Source organism: Tyto alba, unplaced genomic scaffold, assembly GCF_018691265.1.
Source record: "Tyto alba isolate M040663 unplaced genomic scaffold, T.alba_DEE_v4.0 Super-Scaffold_3, whole genome shotgun sequence".
NCBI lineage: Eukaryota > Metazoa > Chordata > Aves > Strigiformes > Tytonidae > Tyto > Tyto alba.
This window is the reverse complement of record NW_024881304.1, coordinates 7,295,469-7,322,374: the sequence shown is the minus strand read 5'-3', so window position 1 is coordinate 7,322,374 and position 26,906 is coordinate 7,295,469. Positions and strand designations below refer to the sequence as shown.

The 26,906-nt window shown below is 47.1% G+C and overlaps 1 protein-coding gene across 3 annotated transcripts in view; it reads right to left on the bottom strand.

Moving 5' to 3' along the window:
• Window positions 1-5,580: 5,580 nt before the first annotated feature.
• MGLL (monoglyceride lipase) overlaps window positions 5,581-26,906 on the bottom strand; it is a 67,586-nt gene continuing 46,260 nt past the window's right edge. For all 3 annotated transcript variants that reach the window (XM_042799632.1, XM_032994909.2, XM_032994910.2), the window contains exons 4-8: window positions 24,309-24,445; window positions 22,681-22,791; window positions 16,505-16,594; window positions 10,380-10,595; window positions 5,581-9,400 (exon numbers count right to left, since the gene is read on the bottom strand). In XM_042799632.1, the coding sequence (XP_042655566.1) occupies window positions 9,275-9,400; window positions 10,380-10,595; window positions 16,505-16,594; window positions 22,681-22,791; window positions 24,309-24,445 (680 nt within the window). In that variant the 3' untranslated portion in view covers window positions 5,581-9,274. The remainder of the gene's footprint in view (window positions 9,401-10,379; window positions 10,596-16,504; window positions 16,595-22,680; window positions 22,792-24,308; window positions 24,446-26,906) is intronic.

Here is a 26,906-nt window from a genome sequence, read left to right as displayed (position 1 = left end):
TACTAATAGCAACTGAATGACTAATGCTGTTGAAGGGAGGGACTGGGCTTAGAAAAGTTCAAGCACTCATCAGGCTTTTGGAACTCAGCAAATAGTGCTTACAAGGAGTATCATTGTGCTGTGAGAGCCTGGAGTAAACGACGAGCCTCTTATGCTTGAGCTGTTCGTGTTGGTACAGTCATGGTCAAACTGTGGAGATGGCACCTTCCCACGTACCAGCTCACAGCCGGTGTGTGCTGACAGACTTGTCTGCTCAGGGTGACACTGAGTTTTTCTCTTGCTGTGGGCAGCCTGGCGAAGCCCATCACAGCCTGGGGAGCAGGATTGTGTCTGTCTGTGCTCAGCTCCCGGGGATGAACCAACCTACCTGGGGCTGGTGGTGGGAAACAAAGGCTTGGCATGGCTCTGCTCACAGGGGATGGGCGTGCTGGCACAGCAGGTTTTCATTTTACCTTCTAAACCTAAAGCAGATTTGACATAATGAATGTATTAAGATATGAGAGACCACACTGGCAAACCCGTTTGTCAGAGTTGGGTCCTGTTTTGAATAAAGGTGCTGGCTCTGCTGAGGTTGCTGCCTGCCTTGAAGTGCTGAGGGAGAAGGGCAGAGAAATCCTTTTCTAGGGTTGCAAATGGTTTCTAGGGTTTTAGGTTGGAAATTGGAGGTGGGCTATTGGCAGTAACCAAGGCAAGGGCTACAGAGAGGCAGACTATTAATTAGGGGACAGCAGCCACTTCTGGGTGCAGCTATGGGCATGCAGGCCCTCAAAGCCAAAGCTAAACTACAGGCTTCAAGCTGTGTATGATCAGCATCTGGGGAAGGGGGCAAGCACGCACACATGCTTTCCACTTTTCCTACTTGTGGTTAACTTTGTAAGCCTACGAGTTCAGGGCAAGGTTTGAAGGGCATTTCAGGAGACTAAAGAAAGCCTTGGAAGAGGTTCAGTACCATGCAGAGAGCTAACTCTGGTCCCAAGGGTCTGGCTGCTTGGTTCCCAAAATAAGCTCTGAGAAATGAGTGAGAGAGCTTTCCTCTCCCTCCTGTTACTGGCAGAGCAAGCTCGAGGTGAAAGAGAACAGGATTGGAAAGTGAGATATGCTCCCTCCTGGCTGCAGCTCTCTGCCAGTGGGTCTATTTTGCTCCCTGCTCTGTTTGCTGGTATGGCAAAACACAAGGCTGTTGCTTTGGCATGGTGGGTTAGGAAAGAGAGTGGTGAAGGGAGAGCTGTGGTGTGGCCAGATGCATCAGTTCATGGGCACAGGGGTGGGGTTGGTCATCTGTAAGAAATCCAAAGTAACTTGATGTAGCTTTCCCATGGAGGAAACTGAGCTGGTCTGCATTGCATGGGGATATCATTAAAGCCCCAGTAAGAAAAAATGCCTCCCTCTTTATTCTTTTATCTTATCACTTCTTTGGGAGCTGGGGTCATCCCAGTACCATTTGTACAAGGCTGCGACAGTGGTGAACTGTGCTAGTGAGACTGTGCTCTGGAGGGAAGGCAAGTAAATGTGTTAGTTACTGTTCCTTGAGATATGCTTTAGGAGATGAAGGCTGATCTTTCATATCAAGGCTAAGATGACATTATATCTCTCCCTTCTGCTCAGAAGGTTTTATTCTAACATATTCTTGGCACAGCATAGCAGAACCACCAATATTTCGATGAATTTTATTAAGCTTGCTTCCATAACGGGAGCCAGCAATCTGCTCTCTAACTCCTTCCTCCCCCCTCCTCCCTGGATCTAAAACTGAACTTTTATCCAGGAGTTTTAAAACAAGTTTGTTGGCGGCAAGTTCAATCTCCTTCCCTTTCCCAAAGGCTCTCATTGAGAAGCTGAAAATGGTTCAGCCAAGTTGTCCAGAAAGCTTTTTCTGCTGTGCTGCTTCTCCAGTCTGAGTGCCTGTCAGGCACAGCATCTTCAGAGCCCCTCAAGCTGCTGGCTCTGGCCACGCTGCTCCTGGGGTGACTGCGCCTTCCCTTCCCGGGGCTGGGAGAGATGGTATTGCTTGTTTCCTGATTTTATGTGACCTTTTCCAATCATGCCTGCAATTAAACAACAGTCTTCCAGGTCTGAAAGCACAGGAGGAGAAAGTACTTTCTTTTGCACTACCCACAGTGCAATAACAGGGCAGATCAGTCTTGCGTGCAGAGGCCAGCGTTTACCGGGGATCCGGGACTCACCAGTCACGCAAGTGCCCCCGGGCTGGAGCAGCTGCAGCGTGGGATGGACGTACGCTTGTAGCAGGAAGAAAGGATTTGGTGTTGAAAGCGGACAGGGTGGGCTGCCCTGTGCTGTGGGCAGGCGGCTTCATGGTGTCACTGCAGCATGGGGCTGGCCCTGCAGGCCAGCGTGAGGGAAAAGCTGATTTTTGTTCTCTGGATGGGAGTTTTTTATTTCCAGCTCATGGATATCTCCTCCAGGGCTCACTGCGTTGGCCGGAGGAGAGCTTTGCTGGTGTTGCCACTGCACAGTTTTTCATCTAAATGAAGGCATGGCTCTGATACAAAAGCTGCTCTTGGGAAGGCTGGAAGGCCCTGCTTTTCCTGGGACTGCTTCATGGCACAGTTTCCTGTGGTCTGGCAGGGGCTTGCTTGCCTTTGGTCATGGACCCTTTCTAAACTCATGCAGGGAAGGTACTGCTCATCCTTTGCACCCGAGCCGCCATGGCTTTGCCTTTGCTATTCTCATCTCTGTGTGTTTGCTTACAAGACAAGAATTTTCCATGCTGGACATCTTGCCCTCCCCTCGGCTCCTCCCCAGGCCAAGCAGCTTGCTTTGCCAAATTTCCTCTGGTTAGGCATCCGTGCATATCATGCAATCTATCCAAACTCTTAATTGATCTCTTAGGAATTGTTTTTCCTCTGAATTCCTGGAATGTTTCCATACACTGAAGAGTTTCCTCTGGAGGGAAGGCAAGTTAATCCTGCGTCCCTCCCTCCTGAGGTGTGGTGGCTACAGGAAAGCTGGTTGTTTGTCTTGCTCCTGCTGGGAGATGCCGGCTCTGCAGTGTTTGGTTTAAAAAGGCAGCTGTTAGGAGAGCAGCAGGAGGGTGAGTGGTAGCTCCACATCAGCAGCTTCCCCATCGGAAGGAAAAGAGAGCATCCCAGACTGATAATCTGGAGAGCATTGCCCTATTTCTGTGTGCAAAGGAAGCCTGTTGTGCTCCTATGTGGAGAGAAGAGCAAATGACTGCTCAAAAAACCCCCACTTTTGAAAGCCTGGAGCGTGCAGGAGCGGCAGTAGGCAGTCAGGCTGCCCCCGGGGTGGGCGGTAGCGGTGGTCTCTGATGGTACGGTGGCACCTGCACAACCCCGTCAGCTCCATTCCCCTTTCCCCGTGATGGAGATCTGCCCAAGGCTGGTGGCAGCCAGAGAGCTGCAAGTCCTGCTCGCCCCCACCAGCAGCTCTGGAGTGAATTACAGCCCCGCTTCTCCCTCCTCCCATGCTCTGCGAATCCCATGCTTAACCGTTTCCCGGCAGCAAATGCAACCGCAAGCGCTGCCGGTTTATATGTCGAGCAGATCTTCTGAATTAAAATTCCTCACCACTCACCGAAGCTGCAGCATTTGGCTCTTTTCCGGTGCCCGAGCCTGGCCCAGGTGGGGAGCTGTGTGGTTGCAGGACAGCTGACAGAGGCACGGTCGCTGCAGCAGTGTGACCGAGCGTGACACCTCTTGTCCCGTGCGCTAATGGAGCAGGCTGCCCGTCCCTGCCAGCCCTGCTGGGGTGGCTGGAGAAGGCTCCTTAGGAGCATTCTTCCCCTCTGCCCCCGCCATGGCACGGCTCTGGCTCCTGCGTTACCATCAGCTGATCCCCACCTTGCACCAACCCCAAGTGCCAGCTTTGGATAACACAAGACTGAGCACAGGCTGTGGGAAGAGAAAAAGGCAAAAAGCTTCATGGTTCCCGCAGACTCACAGGATCAGTCGAGAAGCATATGCTAAAAACAGAAAGGCCACCTATGGCTGTGACAGCTCGCTGGGCACCGGGTGGTGACACCAGGAAAACTGCACTGCCAAAACAGCTCCTTTGTGCCAGTGCTGCTCCTGGCCTTGCACAGGACCGTCCCCTCCCTCCCTGTCCCAGCACTGTGGTGTGGAACCTCCAGCGGCCCTCAAACCTGCAAGGAGCTTAATGAGCCACTAAAATCCCAGGGGAAAGAGCTGGGGACTTGCCGGTATTAAAGCAAATTTTGTTACACAATGATGTTCCATACTACCACAGTGTGCCTGCTGGCTCAGCAAAAAGCCCTGGCTCAGCTCATGGTGTTGATGTGCATCAAAGTCCTCGGCCAGAGCTTCTGACCCGGCAAGCTGGGGTGTGATCAGACGTACAGCCCGCGCGGGGCTGCAGAAAGAGAATATTATTCTCTTGATTTAGCTGTTCGAGGAGTGAGAAGGATGAAACGAGTTGCTGGAGATTGCGGGTTGGGTGCTGCTAATGATTCCAGCCGGGGGGCTGGCATGTGGACGAGCTGCCCTGTCTGTCCCCTGCTGCCATAGTTGTCACCCATTTCGGGGTGCAAGCGAGTGGCTGGGGAGCCCTCGCAAACGCAGCCACTTGTGCTGAAGCCTGCATGGGGAAGGAGGCAGGAGGGGACCCTGCGGCTGGGCTGTGCCCCAGCCCCGCTCTCCAGGCAGGAGAGACATTTCTGCAGCACGGGGCCCCCCGACAGCACCAGCCCTGGGTGTGGATGGAGCGGGGGCTCTTTCGGCACCTGGGCACTGCGGGGGGGGGGGCTGAGAGGGGAACAAACCTGCTCTCCAGCCCTCTAATCACAGCTGGAGGCAAAAGGTAGGGTTTAAACAGCTGCTGCTCCTGGCCATGGTGCAGATGCTTCCTGTTTGAGTTGGGTACAGTTCAGGACCAACATAATATTTTAACAGGTTTGTAAAAGCATGGGAACCAGGTCTTGAAGCAGGCTGAGCTTACCTCTTACTCCAGGCTCCTCTACCAGCTCCAGGCTGCTGTTGTGTCTGCAGTGGAGGAAACAATTGGGCCAGGGAATTTTTTTTGTTTTCTATTTTTTTTTTCTATTTTTTTTTTTTTTAAGTTAGCACCTCAGTTACAATTAAACAAACAAACAAACAAACAAAAAAACAAACACAAAACAAAAAACCAACAAAAAAAAAAACACAAAAAAAACCCAAAAAACCAAACAAACAAACCAAGCTTTGACTCCGGGGAGAGTAGAGCTAGCTTTTCTTGGGATTACCCAGCCAGAGAGCCCTGCTAGGTCAAAGTAAGACAGAAAGACATCTTACACCTGCATTGCCCCAAGCTGATTTTTTATTGTGCTGCTCTGGGTTATAGCAAATATTGGCCTGAGGCCATGGATTTCAGGGATCTTAGAAAAGCTGACCTTGAAGCAGGAGGGGAACCTCAGGACTCCATGAGACTGGGCTGCCCCCCCGACCTCCAGTCTGCAGCGGCTGGGGAGCAGATGCCGTCAGCAATTCAGCAGTGCCCAGTGCCTGCAGTCCCCTCCTCCACAGGCTTCACAGCAATTTAATATCTACCTTTTCCTTCTCACCCTCCTGAGGGATGATAGTTACCAATGATGCCCTGAAACACACTCTGTTCAGAAAACATAACTTTATTATTAGTTGCAATATACATTGTATTCCTTTAAGAATCCTAAACTTGTATATGGTTTTTCCCACTGAAAATACATGTGTATGTATATATGTTTTTATATATGTATATATATATAAATGTCTTTTATTGAACTGGAACACAACGGAACAAGAGAGACAAGCTCAGAAATTACTTGGAAAAGTAAATGTGATCTCAATGGGTTTGTGCTGGCAGTGTGCTAAGGTGAGTGGTATAAAAAGAACAGGCTAAATAGAAAATGTGATGGGTTAGGCAGTGGGGAACGGTCTCTCAGTGCTACAGGTGGTGATATATACAGTAGTTACACGTTGCTATTGCTCAGTCATGAGTGCCACCTATTCTGAAAGGCAGACTGGTCTCTGGTGCCGCTCCGCACAGCAACATTCATAAGGCCAGCTGTGCTCCCTGCAAATGGTACCTGCCACTGAAAATAGAGTTTAATTACATTTCCCTTGGCAGCAGCTCTGCTCATTGCTAATCTGGTCAGCGAAGGAAGAATTCCTCCAGGGCATGGTGAAACCTAACTGGGTCAATATAAAGCAGCTTACAGGCAGGGTAAGGGATCAGCAACAGCGGTGAGAGCTGAAATGTGCAGGCTGAGCTGCAGCTGGTGCAAATCAGCATCTCAGCTGCCCCAGGCTGATTTGCTCCTGGCTCCGTCCCTCTGGGCTCATTTCTTCAGGGGCACAGCAGCCTCCCTGGAGGGGTGCACTGCCAGGGACCCGCAGCACCTGGGGCTTTTTTTCGGTAGATTTCCCTGTGTTCATCGCCTCAGAAGGTAACTCTTCAGAAAACTGGCTGAGGGTGGCAATAACCCCTGCTGTGCCAGGGGGCTTGGGGCTTATTTGGCTTTGTTGTTGTTGTTCTTTCAACTTTTTGTTTGTTAACCTGATTTTCAAACACATCTTCCTCAGGTCACATGCCATCGCTGAGCTTAGCCAGACAGAGGGGCAAGTCTTCCCCAGATCAATTTAACTGGTTTTCTTTTATTTCTGCTGAGCTGCAGATGTTTCTTGGGTGAAAGGACACGTTTTAGCAAAGGTACTGACCACCGACCTTCCTCTGCCTGAAGCCAGGTTGGGGGGAGCAGACGGGTTTTGACCTTCCTGCTGGAGGGTCACTTCCCTCCCCACCCCCGCAAAGTGCTTGTCGATTTGGGAAGGGATGTAAAGAATGTGAGCATTGATTTACTCCTCCTGACTTCCTCGGGAAAAGTGCTTTCAAAAATCCCATCCTTAAGTCATCATCTTGCTACCACCCCCGCAACGTCTGTCACAGCTGGATCACGCCCACTTGATTCCCCTTCCAGCTCAAGAAGCAGGTGAAGTGTATCACCGCTGTAGTGTTTCTCTCCTTGCTGTCTTTCCATAATAGCATCTGGCAAAGAGGGATCCCACTCAGGGAAAAAAAGTTGCAACAAGCCAGGCTGCTGGAAGATGCAGAGCAGGCGACCTGCGCATCTCCTCCTTCCCATAGCAAGTGTCACCAGAGGTTTAGCAGGGGGTTGCGAGAACTGCTGATTGCTCTGGAATAGTATTTGAATCAAAAGCTGGTGTTGCTGGGAGAACTACAGCTCATTCCTCTCTTTAAAGTCAAGAAAATACAAGTGTGAAAGTGCCTGGATCAACCTGTATAAAAGAGTTTTCCTGACTTGGGCCCCTTAGGGCAATTGCAAGGACATAACCTGCATCCACACATCCTTCATCCATCTGCGCTGCTGGGACCGAATGGGACTGAGCCCTGATTCTGAAAGTTATTGCACAGAGGTCCCTTTCCTGAATCTTTCCAGAACTGGTTTCAAAGGGAGGAGAGGTGGGTGACCCCCTGTGACTGTCGCAGGTGGGATCCAGCCCTGGGCACGGTGGCTCAAGACATAGCAGTGGTTCCCACTGCTGCTAGGGAAGGCAATAAGGGGGCTGGTCTGTCACTAGGGGAGATGCCTCACTCTCTTAGTGCAACATTTGCAAAATTGGAAAAAATCTTCATGCAAAATTGGAGGGAGAGGCACAGGTTAAACCCTCTCCCTTCGGCTAGTGCCAAGAAGCATATTCATTATCAGGGCCATCACCCTGGACAAACTGACCTGCACAGCCACGCTGTGATCACTACACAGCTTTTGCTGTATCAATACAATGCCTCTGCTCCATAACTGGGTCTAAAGCCCTTGCTTTCACTCTGCTGCTACCAGAGACCCAGGCAGCTCTAGGATTTGGCTTGTCTACACCACTGGACCAGTCCACAAGCTCCTCCATGGCTGCTTGTACACCAGTGCCCCCGGATGCCCCCCAGGTATTGGATGGATGATTGCACCCTATACTTTGCCTTCAGCTCCCCACGTTGCCTAAAGGGGTGAGCTCGGCCCCCCTCCTCAGCGATCTGCCCCAGAGGTGGCTGTGCTGATTAGGAGAAGGTTGGGAGGAGCTTGGACAGGGATCCCTGTTCACACTGTGGGTCTCCTGCTAAACCAGTGGACCATGAGGACACCCACGGCTAATCCCCACCCACCAGATGCTCTGCGCTTCTCGCTAGCATTATTTTCAGGATATTTTCCAACTGATGAAGGAAAACAACAGATTATGACTGTAAAGTTATGGTGAGAGGACTGGATCCTGGTAAGACAACATTATTCCTTGCCAAGAGAAATAACAATTAACCCTTTCCTTAGACTCTCCTCCCATTTCTTCCCCAGCTCCCAGCCACCTCTATATACATCATATATTATATTACTATATTCTTTTATAACTTTGACTTTGCTTTTTCAGTTTCAGTAGAGCAAATGATTAATTCCAAAAGAATAAAAAAACAAAAAGGGGGGAAAAAAACAAGGAAGGAAGGAAAAAAAGCAGCCCCTAAGAATATTTACAGAATAGTTCATTTTGCAGAGGAGATGAGGCTTGGCATTGGGAAAAGCATGGGTTTTGAATGTGCTAAGTGGGTTTGATTCCACATTCCTCCTCTCCTCTCTGGGATCCTGATCTGATGAAAATTAAAGAGCTGTTCAACACGCTTTCACTGAGTGCAAACTCGCAGAGGCTGTGCAGGGCGGTGGGGGAGGCTGTCTTTATGGTCTCCCTTGGCCTGGCCTGTTTATAAAGGCAGTATCCAAAAGGGTCTGACCTTGAAAAAAAAACAGCCTTTCACCTCCAGGGAGCTGTCAGCTCCATCTTTAGCCTCGCCTTGTTACCCAGCACCTTCGTCACTGCTCTCCTCTCAAGGACCAGGGCTTTTAAGGTACTGGATGGCTGGGACAGGGAAGGGACTGTATGCACCTGGAATAAAAACCACGAAGTGGAAGATACTGACTTCTTTAACATACCAAAAATTATTGCAGTATAAATACACCCCTGTCACCCCAGCAAAAGCAGAGAAGGGGAAGTGGTAGGGGAAGTTTGATGGGTGAGGGGTATTTCAGTAAAGTCACCCGATCTGGAAAGCTTTGATGGCTGCTCCCGCAGCTATCAGTTATTCTCCAGAGTAGGACAACGGCCATTTACCTCAGCAAATGTAAAATGCCCCACCATGTGGCTCTCCCCCCACCCTCCCTTATGCTGTGCATGATAAAATACCCCTCCACATTATGTCTTTTTCAGAGAGACTTCTATTAAGAAAAGCATCTATTCCCAGAAAACCCCAGTAAGAGCTGCAAAACCAATTGCTCTTAAGTATGGCTGGTTTCCCCATCTGCTGAGACCTTCTGGCCAATCCATGTTAGTATTTCTGTGAAGACAGAGGTAGAAACCTCAGGCAGCTCTTTGTGGAGGGCATGATAGGCTTCCTCATATACCTGCAACCAGGGAGAGAGCAGAGATTAGCATAGAAAAAAAAATCTGCATGAACAAAACAGCCTTCAGTCCCCTCTCGTCAACACCCACAGGTCCAACACATCCTGCCCACACCTTGTCAGGCTTTTTTCCTAGATGTGGCAGGTTACAAAATCAAAGAGATGCCATTGGTAGTGCTGGCCCTCTGCAAGCAGGAAGGCACTGGCATTGCAGCTTGACAGCAGCCCATTAGCCAAGCACCCTGCTGCCCTTTAGGAAGACAATCATGTCCCAGCCCCATCCATTTCTTGCTTCTTATCCTACTAAGAAGGAGGAAATACTTATCATGCCCTTGGAGTTTAAAGGACAATGGGGGATGTTCCCATCATGCCTTGTGCAATTTTACTCCTTTTATGCCGAAACTATCCAGTTATTTTTCCAGTGACAAAAGCTTTCCCTTGGTCTCCCTGTCTCTCTTTCAGGCTCATTCATGTGCTAACAATTGGTTAATCAGCTGTGGCTCTCTTGAAATGAGCAGATGTGAAGTGGCTTTTGTTGTGGGGCGCTTTGGAAAGGCCCCCTCTGTACCTTTACATGCTGAGGCATGAGGTAAGGTTGGTGCTCATACTGTTGGCATTGTTCAGAAGAGCTTTTGGGGTCGGCACTTTACTTGCTTATGAGCCTTGCTCTATTTCTACACCAAGCTGCCTTATGTCCAAGAGACCCTCCAGGTACACAGCCACTGCTGGGTCAGGTCTTGAGATCTTCCACCATCCCCGGCCTGCAGCCCAGCTGTAGCTGGTGAAAGGCCACCACACCGTGCAGGGAGGGCTGCACTTGGGCTACCTCTTGGTCAAAGGGGCCATAACCGGCTCGGTTTCACCAATGCATCAGCCCTGCTTTGCCTCCAGCTCGCTGGAGCTCATCAGGCTCCTCATAGTCACTCATGCTCAGGCCAACAATGACAGGATAATACCCTAAAAGTCAAGAAAGTAAGATGACCTTGAGTGTTTTGTCCTGACTCTGCACTGTGTCCATCAGTAAATATGACCCTTTGATATCGCAGAGCTTGTCGGAAGAGCCGTGTAGCACCAGGATGGGCAAAGTCAGCTTGGGGAGAGCTCGCTCAATTCTGGCAATGGCATTCATCAGCTGGATGACAAAGGAGACCTTCATGCCGCCATGGTAGACCAAGGGATCGGATGTGTAAGACTCCATCTGGCAGGGAGAAAGAGGTAATTTAAGGTTAGCAATATTTCATGCAGAAAAGTCAAAGCAGATCAGCCTGGTGGTGAAGAGTCCCTTCCCTTGTCTTGCACGGTCATTTCCTGCTCTGTCAGGACATCCTGCCATCAGAGTCAAGGTCAAGGTCTTTACTGTGGCTGCCCAGAACTGCTCAAACAACTTGGCTTGCTCCTTGCTGCATGTTTCTCTCCTACATCACTAGAAAACATTCAAGCCAAAGCTCTTTCTGCAGGCAAACAACCCGTGCTGGACAGACTGTTCCTGTGGAGGCACCTGCCTGCTTTTCTCTCCTCTGCCACGTCCTTCTGTCACTCAAATGTGTCATCTCTTCTGCAGAGGGTTCTTCAGACTGCATTGCTTGAAAGCTTATGTTCTCTGGGTCCTTATCTTCTCTGCTGAGGGCTCAGATGCTCTTCTCTCTCACTTTCCCTCCCTGAGGATGAAGACCATGACCTGCACCTACAGACAACTGACACATCTGACCGCAAAGCACTTTTATGCTGAGGAGTCCTCTCTGGATGCAAGTGTGCACATATGAGGCAGCAAATGATGGTATTAGGTGGTAGGCAAAAAACCAAAGTCAACAACTTGCTCAGCCAGACTGTGAGAGGATACAAATGTACAAGAGCTGGTGCAGAAAGTTGCTAGGAACAAATAGCTACCGCAGCAGGCAAATCTACAGTAAATATTTGTATACTGTACATGGAGACGGCCCACACAGCCACTGCCATCTCAATATTTGCCAGAATGCTTTGATTATGGGTTGGTCTCTGGCACAGTCTCCAGTTTCTCTCAACCCTGGCAGATGTTTATAGAAATGATGGTTATTTATAGGTTAGCCAAAAAGAGTCTCCTTCTCTCCTTGCAGGCAGAGAGGTCTGTTCAGATCCTCCCTCGCTTTACAGAAACTTGAGGCCCTCTTGCTGCTGCACGCACCTGGCCTGAGGGGACCACGGGTGGGAGATGACCCACAAGGCCACCCCAGGGGCACGCAGCTCTGTGTAGGCGTAGGCACAGACACGCACTGTAGCAGGACAGCGTGGCCTGGCTGGTCCCCACCAAGAAGCCATAAAGGTTTTGGGGTGGGTTCTGCATTCATCTCCACGTGAGATGAGATTATCGGGCTGGCAGAAAGGCACTAACATGGCGGGGCTTTCCCAGCTGGGGGCATTCATTTGCCAGAAAGCCTAAAGCCAGTTTCCTTCCTCGTCATCTCAAATGTGTTGGAGCACAAAGCACTGGAAAACAGAGATGGCAGTGAGGCATGTTGGTGCTCACAAATCCTTCCCCATCACCTTCTTGCTTCCAGTCCCCACCATCTCCTGCTGCTTGAACCCATGGTTCCTGTCCCTGAGTGCAGCGAGGGGAAGGATTAGGTGGGAATTTGGGACTATTAGTGGCTGGTACCCTTCAGTCCCAGCACACAGTGCTGAGGATGGTCATGGGAGTGACAGCTGTAGAGCCACTTTAATTTGTGCTGGAGCTGGACCAAAGAAATTCAAGTTGTTGTAGCACTCATTTAGGGACCCTCACATGCAGCAGATGTTTCGAGTATTTGATTAAGGCCATCGTTGTGTTTTGGCTTCAGTGCAAGATCATGGCTACTCTGAAATGAGGGGTAGTTTTTGGCAGGGAGACAAAGATAGAGGTCTCTCATCACATACTAGGATCTTATGCATAGTATCTCCCTTTCAAACAAGCAAGTGCCCGTGCATGATGAGGGTTTGGAAAACACTACTAAAAAGAGGCTACTGCACAGATGAACTTGTGGCTAAGGTAAAAGGATCCACTCTGTGGACATGCTGAGCATCCTCTGCTCCTGCTGAATGACATGTGGTCCTCTTGGCTCCACATGGACCTTCCCAGTGCCCAACCAGCTTGTTGGTGCAGAAACCTCCACCTGCATCCTTCATCACCTATACCACTCAGCCCATCTGTCTGCCATCCCTTCCCTGCTCTAAGTGCTTCAAAAGGGCAAGAAGCTGCCTGTGTTTAGAAAGAAGCATCCTGTCGTGAACGTGCTCATGGAAAAAGTTCAGCTTTGGCTTCCAAAACACCAACCACCCAGTGTGGTGTTGCTAGCTCTCCCGTTGACAGCTGGGTGTGCACTGATATTTTCAGTGAAACGTGTTGACTTTTCAACAGCATTTCAAGCAAAACCACCATGTTGCACTGGCTACTTTGCAACTGGCTTCAACATAATTTGGGAGTTACTTGTCTGGATCTATGTCACAGCGCTGTGCTAGAGCAACATAGCTTTGAGATTTTTTTTTTTAATTATTATTGTTTAGGGTGCTTTTTTTTTTTTTTTTAATTGAAGGCAACAAATGAGGGAACTTGTGGGGGGGGTGCAGAAATCAGGAGGAGTGGGCGGATGGATTGACAGAAGTTCCCTTCCCATGGAGTAAAACAATGTTGATGAATTCATGTGAGCTGGCCCCCTCCCCAGCCCCATAAATGCTATGAGAATGACCTAATGGGTGTTTTTCTTTCTCCTGTTCTTTTCTGAAAGAGCAGGGATTTTTTAGCTACTGAGCAGCCAACAAATATTTTTGTGTAGATAGGAGGGGAAAAAAAACATAACCTAATCCCAACCCAGATTGATCAGGACTGCAGGGGGAGTGTGCTGTTCCCAGTCAATGAACAGGAACCCTGGTCAGACCTGGTTAACCGTCAGTGCATGGGGTGAGTGCAAAGCAGCAGCTTGCTGGGGAAAGAGGGCAAGATAGGGAATGGGTTTTTTATTCTGCAAACTATAAACTGCAAGCCCTGCAAGCCCAGAGCTCCTGCTGGCACACCAAGCTCTGGGACAGCAGGGGCAAGACAGTGAGGGTGACCGCAGGAGAGCCTGCAACTCTCTCCAGCTGCAATCCAGAGAAGGCTCTACAGCGTCCATCACAACAGCTCTTTTTTTTCTTTATGTCATTCTGAGACAGAAGCAACCATCAAGGCTCCTGCTGCACTACATTCCCCTGCTCAGAGGTCTGCATCTTCCCTTTGCATTTTGCAGAACAAAAAATTCATTATAAGGTAATTGCAGCCTCATCCTATGTGGACTCTGCAGGAACAAGACTAAAGTCAGGGGGACTACCCCATGGAAATCAACAGCAGCTAACAAAGAGTAATGGCGTAAAGGGGTTTCCCACCTCTGTGATGTTATTGCTCCTTGAAATAACAGGACTAGATTTTTAAAGTTGCTTCTTAGTCTCTTTTGTGTCTCGTGCATTTGATATAGCAAGCAGATCAAACAAACAGCTCCATACCATCCTGTGTTTCAGTCCCTAGACCCTGAGGACAGCCTGCTGGGAACACAAACTCATCAGGAAATTCTTGGATGATGTCCCAAAAATATTTCTAGAGAATAGAAAGTTGGTCTGGCAGGAGAATGTGTTTAACATATAAATAATGGATGTTTCCAGCACATTGTGTGCTTTGAAGCTGCACATCTTGAGTCCAAAAGGAGGGTGGAGTGTGTGTTAAAGGCAGCCAGAGGACCGAGATGCTGTTGTCTCCAGTAAGTGCCTGGAGCCTCAAATCTTGCCGTTTGGAGATGGTCAGGAAAGCACTTTACATGGGAAATCCACAGCTGCCATGTCAGCTTTGTGTTCACTTGCAGGTGGGCAGGCAGCACAGCAAGGAAGGGTTTGTTGTCCCATTTTGAAGACTACTCCATTATAAGGAGATTCTAATGAAGCAGACCTACATTTTTAGCCACTGCAAAAAGCTTTCCCTTGTTCCATGGAAAGGGCAGAGGAAAAACAATGCTCCAAGGAAGCTCTTGAGACTTGGAGCATCATAGAGCAGAGGGAGCAGCAGCAAACATTTGGGTAGAAAGACAACACAGTAGCATTTATTATAAACTATGTCCCATGGTTGCTGTGGTGATTTCAAACATCACCCCAACATGGAAATTCTGTCAGTATGGTGCTCCAAATTAAGGGAGGTCACTGACACTTTTCTAAATGCATTATTATCCAGGATATCCCCACATCATCACTTTTCTATTTTAAGGTTATTTAGTGCAGCACTAGCATCTTCCAGCAGAGGATCCAGCTGTCGGAGGTGTATTTAAAACTGCTACCCTTAAGGACCAGCTGCAGCACAGAGTTCAAGTGTCACAAAACAGATCAGTGCAGAAGCAGGCAAAGACCCACATGTCCCAGCCATGCTCACTCTTCAGGTAGCGGGTAACACTCTCAAATTCCTCTCCTCCTCCAGAGCACTGATGGCTTTTATCCTCTAAATACGAATGCAGAAGTGAAAACTCTGTGTGATTTTAGTGAATTGGTTGCCTAATTTAAACCTTTTCTCTGAATTATATGCAACAAGTTATGGCAGCTGAATGTAATTAAGAACAGGTTTCTATAGCTTGACTGGAATCGGCCTTCTTCCCAAGTATATATTTTGTGCAGCCTTATATGGTACTTAAGAGCATATGTCATATGGTGCATCAGTGGATGCACAAGAACTCGCTCCATGCTAGTCCTGACAGCTTCCTAGGACCTATTCTGTCTTCCTTTGCTCAGCCCCTTGAATCTTTCTGCCTTCAACCCAGTGCTATGTTCACAGATAAGTCAACTCAAAGTCGTTTGACCAAAAAAACTCTGGCAGAGCCAAGAAACAACCCTGAAAGCCTTGAGGCTATTCTGGGGAGACTCCCTGCTTTCCAGTTTACTGAATGGGTGAGTCAGAGAGGTGGCATATGCAGAGGCTGAATGCACTGCACTCATACAGCTGCTGACATGGGCTTTGCTCATGATCCTTTCAGCTGCAATTCTAATGCCAGTCGAGCTGCCTCCCCAGAGGAAGGCAATTTATTAACTTCTACTGAAGATATGAACCATTGCATGAACAGCAGAAAAAATTACATCATCTGTCAGTGAGATGTGAGCTGACGTGGGAGCACTAGAACAACTGACCACTACATCACTGGAGCTCTCCTGCTTTTGAGACACCTTTGGATGCCATTTTCTATCATTCAAGTTGATTTCTGAAATGCACAAAGTTCTGGGTCCAGACAAAGCACTTCATTCACTTACAGTTCATATCTCCCTCCTTTTATTCCTCCCACAACAGTGAGAAGGAAAAACCCTTGTTACGTGTTGTTGCAGCAGTTGCATTGATGTCTGGTTTTGCCAGTGATGGCAACAATTATTACTAACAGTGGGTATGAACAGGACAAGAGTCCCAAGCTATGGTGACACTACAAAAATTTCACCCGGGGAACAGTTCTGTGCAGTCATGGTGGTGGAGCTGGAACTGAGTTGTTACAACAGCTGCTTCAATTGCAGCTCCTTTAAGTGTTATTCTGGGTGCAGCAATAATACATCGTTTGTTTGGAAAGGCCTAGCAGAGCCAGAGCGTGATAGAGGAGACCTTGTAGCAAGGTCTTTGGGGCAAGCATGCTTTTTTTCTCTGTTCGAATGCATTCAGCACAACGTGATCCTGTTTGTAAGCAGAAAAATTAATCTCCAGGACTACAGGGGTTTGCACAGTTTCACTGAAGAGCAGGGTTGGAAAAAATTACTTTAGCATGTATGAGTTGAATTTTGCCACTGTATTAAGTGGTGGTGGTGCAGCAGAGACAAACATGGTTCCCAGGTGCTTCCCCCCACAGCCGTAGTGCAGGTCTCTGTAATGTCCTGTAATCAGAGTGGCTACGGGCACAAGGCACACCAAAGGGAAGAACAGCTGATTTCCCACAGTTTTCTGCTATGTGCAGTCAGTTCCACTGACTTCAGGTATGTTTTACCTTTTTACACCAGCATAGATCTTGCCCTCGTGATTTAACAAAACACTTGGGTATTTTTTTAAAGAGAAATGACAGGACTGGGACAAGATACTGACTATGCAATGACTTTAAATGGCTTTAAGGTTCTTACCTCCTTCTTGTTCCGGGAAATTGCATTTGGATCTATTGATCCCAGTGACAGGTTTGGGAGAACAAAGTTGAGCACTTTTGCTGCAAAAACCTGTGGGAGAGGAAAGCAAGAAGTTAAAGGGCTAGTTAGAGCAAAAGAGATAACATAGAGGGCCAAATCCTGAGCATAAGTTAAATAGTTGAGATATGTCAGCTGACACTGGAGAAAGATCTGTCCTATACTGAAAACATTTCTCTTAAAGTGTTTAAACTGCTCCTGGGATCAGGGAGTGGGTGTGCCAGTCTGAAATGCTGTCAGCTGTCTGTCCACATGCAACCTCACAACTTCATTGTACCTTGCCTTTTTGTCATTCTCAATTTCTAAAAAGGCCTGTTAAACACTTTGATAGGAAAAAGCCATTTCCAGCCCTTGGAAGGGCTGGGTTTTGTTGTTTTACTGCCCTTTCCTTGTTGTCACAGCTCTGATTTCATCCTGCAGTGCATAAGCGATGTTCGGTGAAATTTGCAGTAGTTGCCTAGGCTGCACTCTTTTTCATAAGCATATTCTCCAGGGAACCTGTAAATAAACAACAGCAAAATGTGCATGCATGGGCTAAGGCAATCCATTGCTCACTTGTCTCCTGGGAATGAAACACAAATGCATTCAGCAGCCCAGGCTCAAACCTGCTGGCAGAAGAAAAGGTAACATCATTCATTTCAATAGCACTACAAGCACATGGATACCAGGGTTCAGCTCTGAATGTTGATAGCTGTCTTTAATTAAGTGATCACCACTTAAGTCAGAAAACATGCGATTAGTGTTTGTAGGTCTGTTTTACGGCCCTTTCGTGTTCACAGCTAACACCTGCAGGTAGGCTGTCACCTATGTTCTCTGTTTCTGCTGCTATGTAATCACTTCTGAAGCACTCCCTGACATTTCAGATCACAGATGATACATGACAAAGTAATTATGATATTAGAGGAATAACGCAAGGTTGAAGTCAAAGTCACTCAGGAGTGGGAAGCAGTAAAGACTCACAGCAGATTTGGGAACACATCTGTACCTTGGGGTGGATATGACTGGGAACCAGTGTCACTCTTGGCCGGTATATTGAGCCCCTCACTGGCTATGACACTGTGTCAGCAAAATTAATTTCTACTGGGGCCTCTGGAGTTAGACTAGTAAAGTAACATATCCACACCAATGCAAGTATGAGCTTACAATGCAAACAAGCAGGAATGGCATTTTCTTTGTTTTGTGTTAATTCCAGTGACGATGTGACAAATGCACTTTCATGAATCCTAGGCAAAGTTAAGGACTCTCTGTGCTGACAACACTGTCAACAGTTTTGCTTCTCTCCAACCACTTACAATGTTCGAGATATATGACAAGTAACTGTAGACCTCTATCAGAGGTCTTTAACTTAGAAGAAGTGTAATTGTCCTAGGCTTTCTTTAAAGAGTATGGGGAGTGAGAGAAACACCCCTGAAAACACCTCTAACATCTGAATAATGGTCTGGAAATGTCTGTCTCCAAACATTATCGTGACAACCTCAGGCAACTAAGCTACCCTAAAATTAGAGCCTGAGTTAAGAGCTAGGGTGAGTTCTTATGCCTAATGATTGCTTATTCAGGAGGAAATACCTTGGCATGAGAGGTTAGCTGATACTCTCTCAAGATCTATTCAGAGTATTGGCCACAAGATCAGTATGTTGGTGTTAAGGTCACAGATATTTAAGTCCAAGATGATACATAAATGATGGCATGTTTTTTGGAAGATGGGTGCTTTGCTTACTTCTAATTTGGCCAAAGAAGGAAGTTAGTTGACATACTCTAAAATTCCAGAAGAAGCCATGAGTTTGATGGGGATTCTGCTGTGTGTCTGCTTGGTATGGGTATGAGTATTTACATTCCCAAGCATCTGCAATAGGGATTTTGCAGAAGGAGCAGAAATTTGAATCTTCCTCTCATATAAGCAACAATACACCAGCCTAATGATGTGCTGAAGGCGGGGAAGGTGTGACAAGGAAAGGAGAACTGCATGTATGCTCTTTCTCAGGCTCTTCCTTGTTGGAGACAGGCTAGACAGGCTTTTATCAGATTCAGTATGGCCATTTTTCTGTTCAAGTGATATATGCTTATCATCCCAATCCCACAGCCTACTGATGACCTTGCCTCTGTGACACTATTTGGAAATGTTCTTGAAGTTTTTGCATGTATCTGGAGTTTTGCCAAACCGAGTCACAAGCTGACTGCTAAGCTGCTACAAAGATATGGCTGGCTTCTGACCACAAGTATAGCAGTGTGTACAGTTGGCAATATCAGTGAAGAAATTTCTGGTGTTCAGCTGTACAAGAGAAGCACCAGACACTGTACATAGACATGTCAGATGTACTTACACACACTATATACTCCCTGGATGCATAAAACCTCTTATTTATGCACAGATAGAACTAACCTTGGTCTACAGGACTGATTGTGAAAGGATTCTGCCACCATCCTTCAAAGGGTCTTCAGATCTGCAGGAAATGCTCCATTTCCTCCAACATGTAGTACACCCTCAAGATTCGGATGTCATTTTGATGACTCTTGGAGGCAAGGTTATGGCCACAAAAATTGAGTTTTATGTTATAATAAAAAACTCAGAAGGTTCCCCTGGGTCTTCGCAGACTTTGTGAGCACTATGATAGTTTGACATGCCAGACTTTAATTAAAAGCTGTGTTGTTGTAATGATGACTATATTTGATACATGAAGAGTTTATCTCCCTGTTGGTTCAGTCGCAGTGTCAGTTCTTGTGAGAACAGCTCCCAAATGATCAAGAACAGGTAATGCAATGATGGGGCTATTACTGGTTGGGCTGAGGGTGGTGCTATGGTGCAGTGGCCATCAGAGCTGCTCAAGGTCACTGCAGGTCTGCAAAATACTAACAGCATTCAAATCCAGCCCTTCCCTGTCTATGAAAAACATCTCAGAATAAGATTGAAAGCTGATTTCATGTTTTTTGCATTAGTTTAACTATATGGATGCTTTGCAGTGTAGACACTTTTCTTCTGAATGGAGAAATCCTTGTTCCTTCCACACCTTGATGTGCTCATTTCTCTCTCCCGTGATCTCTGCTTGCCAAACTGATTGTGTGAATGTTCTTTAGTTCATTTCAGCTACAAATGAGCTGGATTTACAAAAATGTGATGTTTGAACTGGTTAAGGTAGCCAGGATCATTTGACTGAGCTGAAAAGTCTCTGGAAGAGACACTCTGATGAGCTACAGAGATCAGGTTAAAAGCAACTGGACCGTGCTATCAGGGAGATATGGTATCAGGGGTATGATATGATATATATTAGATACAGTGTCTCCATACCTGGATAACAAACCAGTTCATATATGTTTGTCTGGACTTGATGACTAACATCATATCTGCTAAACCAGACAGACCAGAGCAAAGCCAAAACAAGAGGTTTTAATGCAGTACTTTTCTTCCAGTTTGACTATCTTTAGAAACAGTCCTCTGCACTGTTACTGCGTGCAGATTCAGGCTGAGTGACTGGGCGACTCTCAGGTACTGGAACAACATGATGTCCAGATGGGTTGGAAAGCAATAAGTCAGCAAGCGGTGAAATGGAAAACACAAAAAATAAAGAGAGAATATTGTGTACTGAGTCCTTAAGGAATATGCTGAAGGTTAGTACAGGAATAATCACTAGGGAGTACTTCCTAGGGGGTTGTCCTGCCCACCTGATTTTGAAGCATTCAAGAGCAGAAATGTAGTGGGAAATACTCTTTTACTTTTATTCTGCTCTTTGACATCATATGTGGCTCCCATCTCTTTGCATCCTTTGAAATTTTAAAGATTCAGATCTGAATTTTGTGCAGATTAGTTGAGAAGAAATGGGGGAAGGCAGCAAACTCCCTCTCTCCACTGAATTTGCAACTGGATGCTTCTATCAGGACACAGTATTTATAGGGCATTGATGAAATTGTGTTTCTGCATAGAGCAGAATTTTATTTTCCTGCACATAGTCTGCATACACGCTGCATTTCTGCTGCTGCCAGGTTGGTTCAGCAGCAAGGGAAGGTATTTCTATGACAGTCTGAAGGACCCAGTGTGTAATCTGGATCACTGTTATTGTTGCCTTGAACCAGTGTTTGTTTAGGCCAAGGTAAATTCGTGCTCAGCTGGAAAATTCCCCAGCAAAGGGATGAATGCAGTGGTCCTTGGGAAATGGCCCAGGGCCGAGGAGTCGTACCACTTCTAAGGAAAAATCAAAGCCTTTGTGCCTCAGAGGCACAAACACCAATGAAATGTTTTTTGTCTCTCAGAAGGAAAAAAAAAAAGCACACAAGTGTTTTCAGCTTAGCTTTATGGGAAAATGTGACTTACACAGGAATACTCTGCCTGTTTTCACTCCTCCCTCTTGCAAATACCTTTTCAACTTCAGGACTGATTTCAACTAAATTTGGCAGAGCAGAGATATTTCAGGAATAATTATTTTTTTATGGGTTCTGAGATGTAACAATAGATTTTAAAGAGAAAGAAACTCCCTGTGCACTGTATTACTGCAAGTGAGAGACCATATAAACACCTCCAAAATACTTCACTTAGAGATTAGGATTTCCTACAATGAAATAAAGCAACAATCTGGCACAGATCTGCAGGAAACCAGACTATGGTAATACTAGTTCCCGCAGCACTGGTGAATTCTTATTTCAGAAAGGGTTTAGTATCTAGCAAAAGGTACAGCTCTAGAAGAAGGAAAATCTTTCCATATTTTCCTTGACTCAGTGAGAAACAGAAGGCTAACAGTGTCTGCCAGATTCAGACCCTATATTTTTTTTTCCCTTAATATTTATTGTTTTTCCCTTTCCAAAGTAAGAAAAAACAAGGGCGCTGGTGCTTATAGAACCCTTATGCTGGGTCAGGTATGGCCTCACCTGTGAAGAATCAGCTACCAGCCCCCTAAAATCACGCTTTGGTGCTCTGACTCCTATTTAAATAAGTTTTCCCAAACTGCATGACTTCAGAATTCACTTCCTCTCTGAAAAGTAGGTGGGACTGTGGGGGAGGCACTTAGAAGGAAAATATTGACTGGCATCCAGGTGGTGCAGATCTCAGCAGGGTTTTCCATTTTAAGGCTAGAGGTCTTAACACATTTCCCTCAGTTGGAAGAGTGAGGTGATTAAAAAGCACCCTTTGGTGCTTGTAATGATTTTTGAAGTCAGTAGATGTCTTTGGCTACAGCAGAAGGTGTGACAGGATTATACTGAAAGGTGAGCCAATTTGTTTCCTTTCTCTCAGAAGAAAAAAAAAAAAAAGGCAGGAAAAAATAGCTTATAAATAGATTAAAACAAGAATCTAGCCCTAGGAGAAGAGTCCAGGGAGAAAGGATAAAGGAACAAGTTCTGTGAGAATGAGATGGTCTACCCTCCCTGCTGGCTTAGCTGGTCCTTCCCTTTGCTTCCAGCTTCTTTTAGGATTGTTGTTTATTCTTTTAAAAATCAAGAAAGGAAGGGAGAGCTGAGGATCAGTTGCCTTGCAGAGCCTCCCTAGGGAATGACAAACTGGGCAGTGCAAATTTGAATCAGAAGAAGCTCTGGAAGGGAGATGGGAATGGGAGGGGGGTAAAACCTAAATGCCAACCGAACGAGATGGTCTGGACAAGCACCAGCTATGGTACCAAGCCAAACAGGATGCTGCTGGGGCAGTGATGCTTTAGCTGGAAGCCTCCTTTGTGGCTCAAGAAGAATTCCTGGGACACAACAGCTCTAGTTTTGTTTAGAAATTGGTCATCCCCCAAACACCAAAAATAACCCTGGCCTGACTTAGCCAGCAGCCTGTGTTGCAACTATACCAGACTCTCTATGAGTCAGGAAGAAAACTGTAGGAGAGGAAGGGAAAGGATGGCACTGTGTGGGCTGCCACAGGGTGTGGTGAAGAAAGCACAGTCTGCTACCACCTCCTGAGGTAGCATCGTTCTGACTCTCATTTAAATAAGCTTCTCTGGGCAAGTTCAGGATTCACTTCCCCTTTGAAAAGTAGGTGGGACTGTGGGGGAGGCACTTACTTAGAAGAGAAGTATTGACTGGCATCCAGGTGGCACAGATGGCAGAGGGGGTTTGCATTTTAAGGCTAAAGGTCTTAACTCATTTCCTTCATCAGAAGAACAAAGTGACTAAGTGCAACGCGGGTTTGCTCTTACCTTGATGGGAGTAGCGACTTCTGGGCTGGCTACCACTAAAGGAGAGATTAACAGCATGCCTGAAAACTCACTGGGTCTCTCACTAGCTGTCAGAATGGAGATGGCTCCCCCCTGCAATGCAAAATAACAGCCCACAGCTTAATACAGGTGCCAACATCTCGTTTGCATAGTAATCCTGTTACTGGAAGGGTTGGAGTCCAAACAATCAAATTATGCCTGCCCCAGTGAGGGTCCAGTGTGGCCAGCAAGGAAGGCTGGAGGAGTAGGGGTACTAGAAGTACCTGTTTTTTTGTGGGGGAGAAGAGACCTGGTTTCTGTTCTCATGCTATAAACCCTCACGCCACACTGAAAACTCTCCGTGCAGCGTTCATCAGCTCCCCGGGATGCCTTGTGTCCTCCTCTGTCAAAAGGACTAGGAAGAAAACGGCTGAAGTGGTAGTTCAGGTGGGACTTGAAAAAGAAGTTGAGGCTCTGTCAGCGTGACAGACTGGTGCTGCATCGGGAAGATGCCGTGAAGCCGGGCACTCGCTCTGCGCTTGTGGCACTGGTAACCCGGGCAACAGCAGTGCTGCCATCCGGCGTGCGAAAATCTTCACTAATTGCTGGAAGTTAAATATTCTCCTCTCAGTGTCCCCAGCCCCGCAGCGCTGTGCCCAGGGCCTGGCAGTGAGCCCCCGGCCCGTGGCTGAGAGCACAACGCCAGCCGGGCTGAGCCCTCCTGCATGAGGACAGGGGCTGATGGTGTGAGGGGTGGGGGACACGAGGGGTCTAGCTGGCTGGCTCGGGAAAGTTTGCAGAGGATTAGTTGCCAAGGGAAATATTTGGTGAACTTCCACACTGCCGGAGAACCAGGGGCTTGTTAAACGGAGTAACAGCAAGAAGCATCTCAAAGACCTCGCTGGGAAATTAGCTCCTTGTTACAGCGGCTTTGGAGCGCAGTGAGCACTTCAGAGCATGCCATGCCTTCTTATGCAAGAATGCCTGTTTATCTGAGCATGGGCTGAATCCCAAAGTACTTATTCATTTTCCTCTCCTCCGGGAAGGCAGGGAGAGCAGATCAATGACATCAGTGGGAATATTGCTAGCTTGAATAAAGGGATTTGGCCCGTGCTGTCAGAATCAGACTTCAGATCTGTTCACCAAATCAGTGCCTTTGTTTTTGCAGCCCTAATCCCTGGTACATTTTCTTGTTAGGTTGTTTAACAGAATGAGGCTACAGGGTATTTTTGTCCTTCATCCCCTAGCAGCTCACAAAGCTTTGGAGGGCTTAACCTCCTGGTTACTGGTTAAAATGAAAGGAGAAGGCCAGTGCTGCAGGGAGGTGGTGGGACTTACCATACACCCAGTGTAAATGAATGGTCCTATTAAAAAATAGGCCCATTGTTGCAAATGGCACTAATTAGGGTCATGATCTGGGTAGAAAAGTTAAGGACTGACTCTACTCAAGAAGGATCTCGTGGGGTAAGGCGTGCTGGTAAATCAGTCAGTGAATGAAGCGGAAGGGACGGTTGCTTGTAGTTTTGTTTTTCCTGCTGTGGGCTCAGTTATTTCCTGCCACCCGCAAGAGTAGCACCGTGCTACAGCACGTGTCCTGGGTGCTGCCAGGAGGGGTAGGGGATGGTGCTTACCATGGAGTGCCCCAGAATGAGAATGGGCAGCTCAGGGTGCTCTTTCTTCATGAGATCAATGTGCTGCAAGCTGTCCCTGATGAAGACTTGGAAATCTGAGACAACCATGCGATCACCCTCGCTCTGCCCATGGCCAACTGTAGGGGAAAAGGAGAGCATGCATCTAAGTCATTTGAAGCAGTGGTTGCAGTGAGAAAGGCTTTAGTAGAAACATGACTGTTGGACTGGCACTGTCCTAACTTGACCTTTCCCCGCAGTCGTCTCTCAACAGAAAGAGTGCTGCAGAAATACAAAGGAAGCTGCACAGAGCTGTTTAAAAAGCGCTATACTGGCCATGATCTGATTAAAAAAAAAAAAAAAATCTTATATCCCCCCCTGTGCTTCTGCCTGGTTCTCAAAACTAGGAGTACCAATCCAATCTCTTGCAACTGTCAACATCAAGGTGAAGAGAGCAGAGGGGCTGTCTTGCCTTGCTGTAAAGATGGCCGGTCACTGCACCCTGGAGAATGGTTTTTTTCCCCAGGGATATAGCTGCTGGGGTCTGATGGCTCACTGTGCAGCAGTAACTGCTGTGTCTTGTCAAGAAACAGAAAAATTCTGATTAGGTATGGTCACTATAAACTTAATGGGCCATGGACACAGCCTTTTCCAGTGCCTGGGTGTGGGTGAGCTTTGCAGAATCCTGCCTTTTCTCACTGATACCCTGGAGCACTTGGTGGGCTGGAAACCTTCCCTGCTCCGAGGTGAAGCGCCCTCAGCAGCGGCAGCCAAGTGACAGTGGTTGCAGCAGCCTGCAGTGGGAAAGTATCAAGTAGGATGCTCCTCCTAAACAAGTGTTAATGGAAACGGTAGTGCACCTGGGTGCTGTTAGCTCATTGTGTATCTGGGAATTACCTTGGGGAAGGGAAGGCAAAGGAAAGGAAAGGAAAGACAAGACTGAAACGGGAGATGGTGAGTTGCTATGGGAACAGCGGCATCCCTGGCAGAGGTGGAGCCAGCATCGCTGCAAACGCAGTCCCAGGCAATTTTGAGCTTGCAAAGCCTTGAAATTAGTATCACCTTGGGGAAGCAGCTTCCATGTTTACCTGACCACACATACATGTTGTTATCTATCACAAATAGGATTCTTCCTTAAAACCAGTCTCCTTGCTTGCTTCTGTTCCATGCAGGTTGTTAAGGAAAACGGTGAAGATGAAAACACAGCCATGCATATGGAGTAGGGTATAGGGAGTCTCTAACAACATCTCCCTCCTGCTGTGTGTCTCCCTAGGCCTTCTCCAGTGGGCACTTGGGCACACTTGAAGGCACAAAGGGGCAATGACTTGTCAAAGGATGTGAAGTGCCTGATAATTGTTTACATGCTGGACGGTACACCCTCTAGTGATCAGCAAAGAAAAGCATTGCCTACCCAGCCTGAATGGTAAATTAGTATGTCTAAACTTAATTTTCTTGCAAGCCATCCAAAAAATTCACTTTGCAAATTAGGAAGAACTTCTAATAAAAAGCTGGACTAAATACATTCCATCTAAGAAAAACTGAAAAAAACTTCTTTTATCCTGCCAGGTGCTCTCCAGAGCTGGGTCTCTTGGCAGTGAAGACTGCATTCAGCCATGCTGTCTGCCAGATAAACCCATAGATGTCATGCTGGTCAATTATAAATGACATATTACCGGTTCTGCTTTCCATGCACACACTCCAATTCCTGCCAAAATACGATATAGCAAGCATCCTCTGTGGATCAGTGACCAGAAACAAAATTGAAGAGCCAGTTAAAATACACGTTGCAATAATCTGCAGAAGTGAAGCCATGTGTGTGGCTAGTGGCTCCATTAACTTTAAACTGATTTTTATTACAGATGGAAAGTGAGCTTTTCCCCAGTTTATATATGTCCAGTCCAATCATTTTGTGGACCTCAAATGTATTATCTATTATTTAAGCTTCAAATTTAGCAAGTTAATATGAGTTGAAAAGCCCAGAGAGAAGAACATTTTCTCTTAGCAGAGCTCTGCGCTTCCACTTATTTTTTCTCCGGTGCTGCTTGCACTTGCTTCTAGTATCTCCTTCTCCACAGTGTCTGTGGAAGACAGCTGAGCAAGCAGAAATAGCAAACGCCTGTGGCCTCAGTCCATATATGGGCCATGACTCCCTGCTGTGGAGCTGTGAGGCTTTGCTCTATTTTTGGATGTGACAGAGGCAGGTCTGCAAAGCCTCCTTGGTCCTCAGTGTGGAGAAAATCCCCTGGTCCTACCACATAACAATGATACTGCTCATAACAGTCAGAGTTATGATTGTGGAAGCCAAGAAATACCTGTGCAATAGCTGTGACAAGCATCTCATTGGATTTCTGCAGGGTTTGAGGTTTTTTATTAATAGCTTAATGGATCCACATTTTGACCCGGCATTTAACTACTAAACTACTGTTTCCCACTCAGAAGGCACGCAGCAATGCTTGAGGAGCAGTTTGTCTGCATGTATGGTAAAGGAAGGCCGTGCAAGTCTTTGCTTTGATACTATCCCTGCCCCCTTGTGCAAGGTTAGCCAGATGGCACTGCTATGTTGTGTTGTTTCATTCTCACTATTTTTTCCCTCTTTCCCTC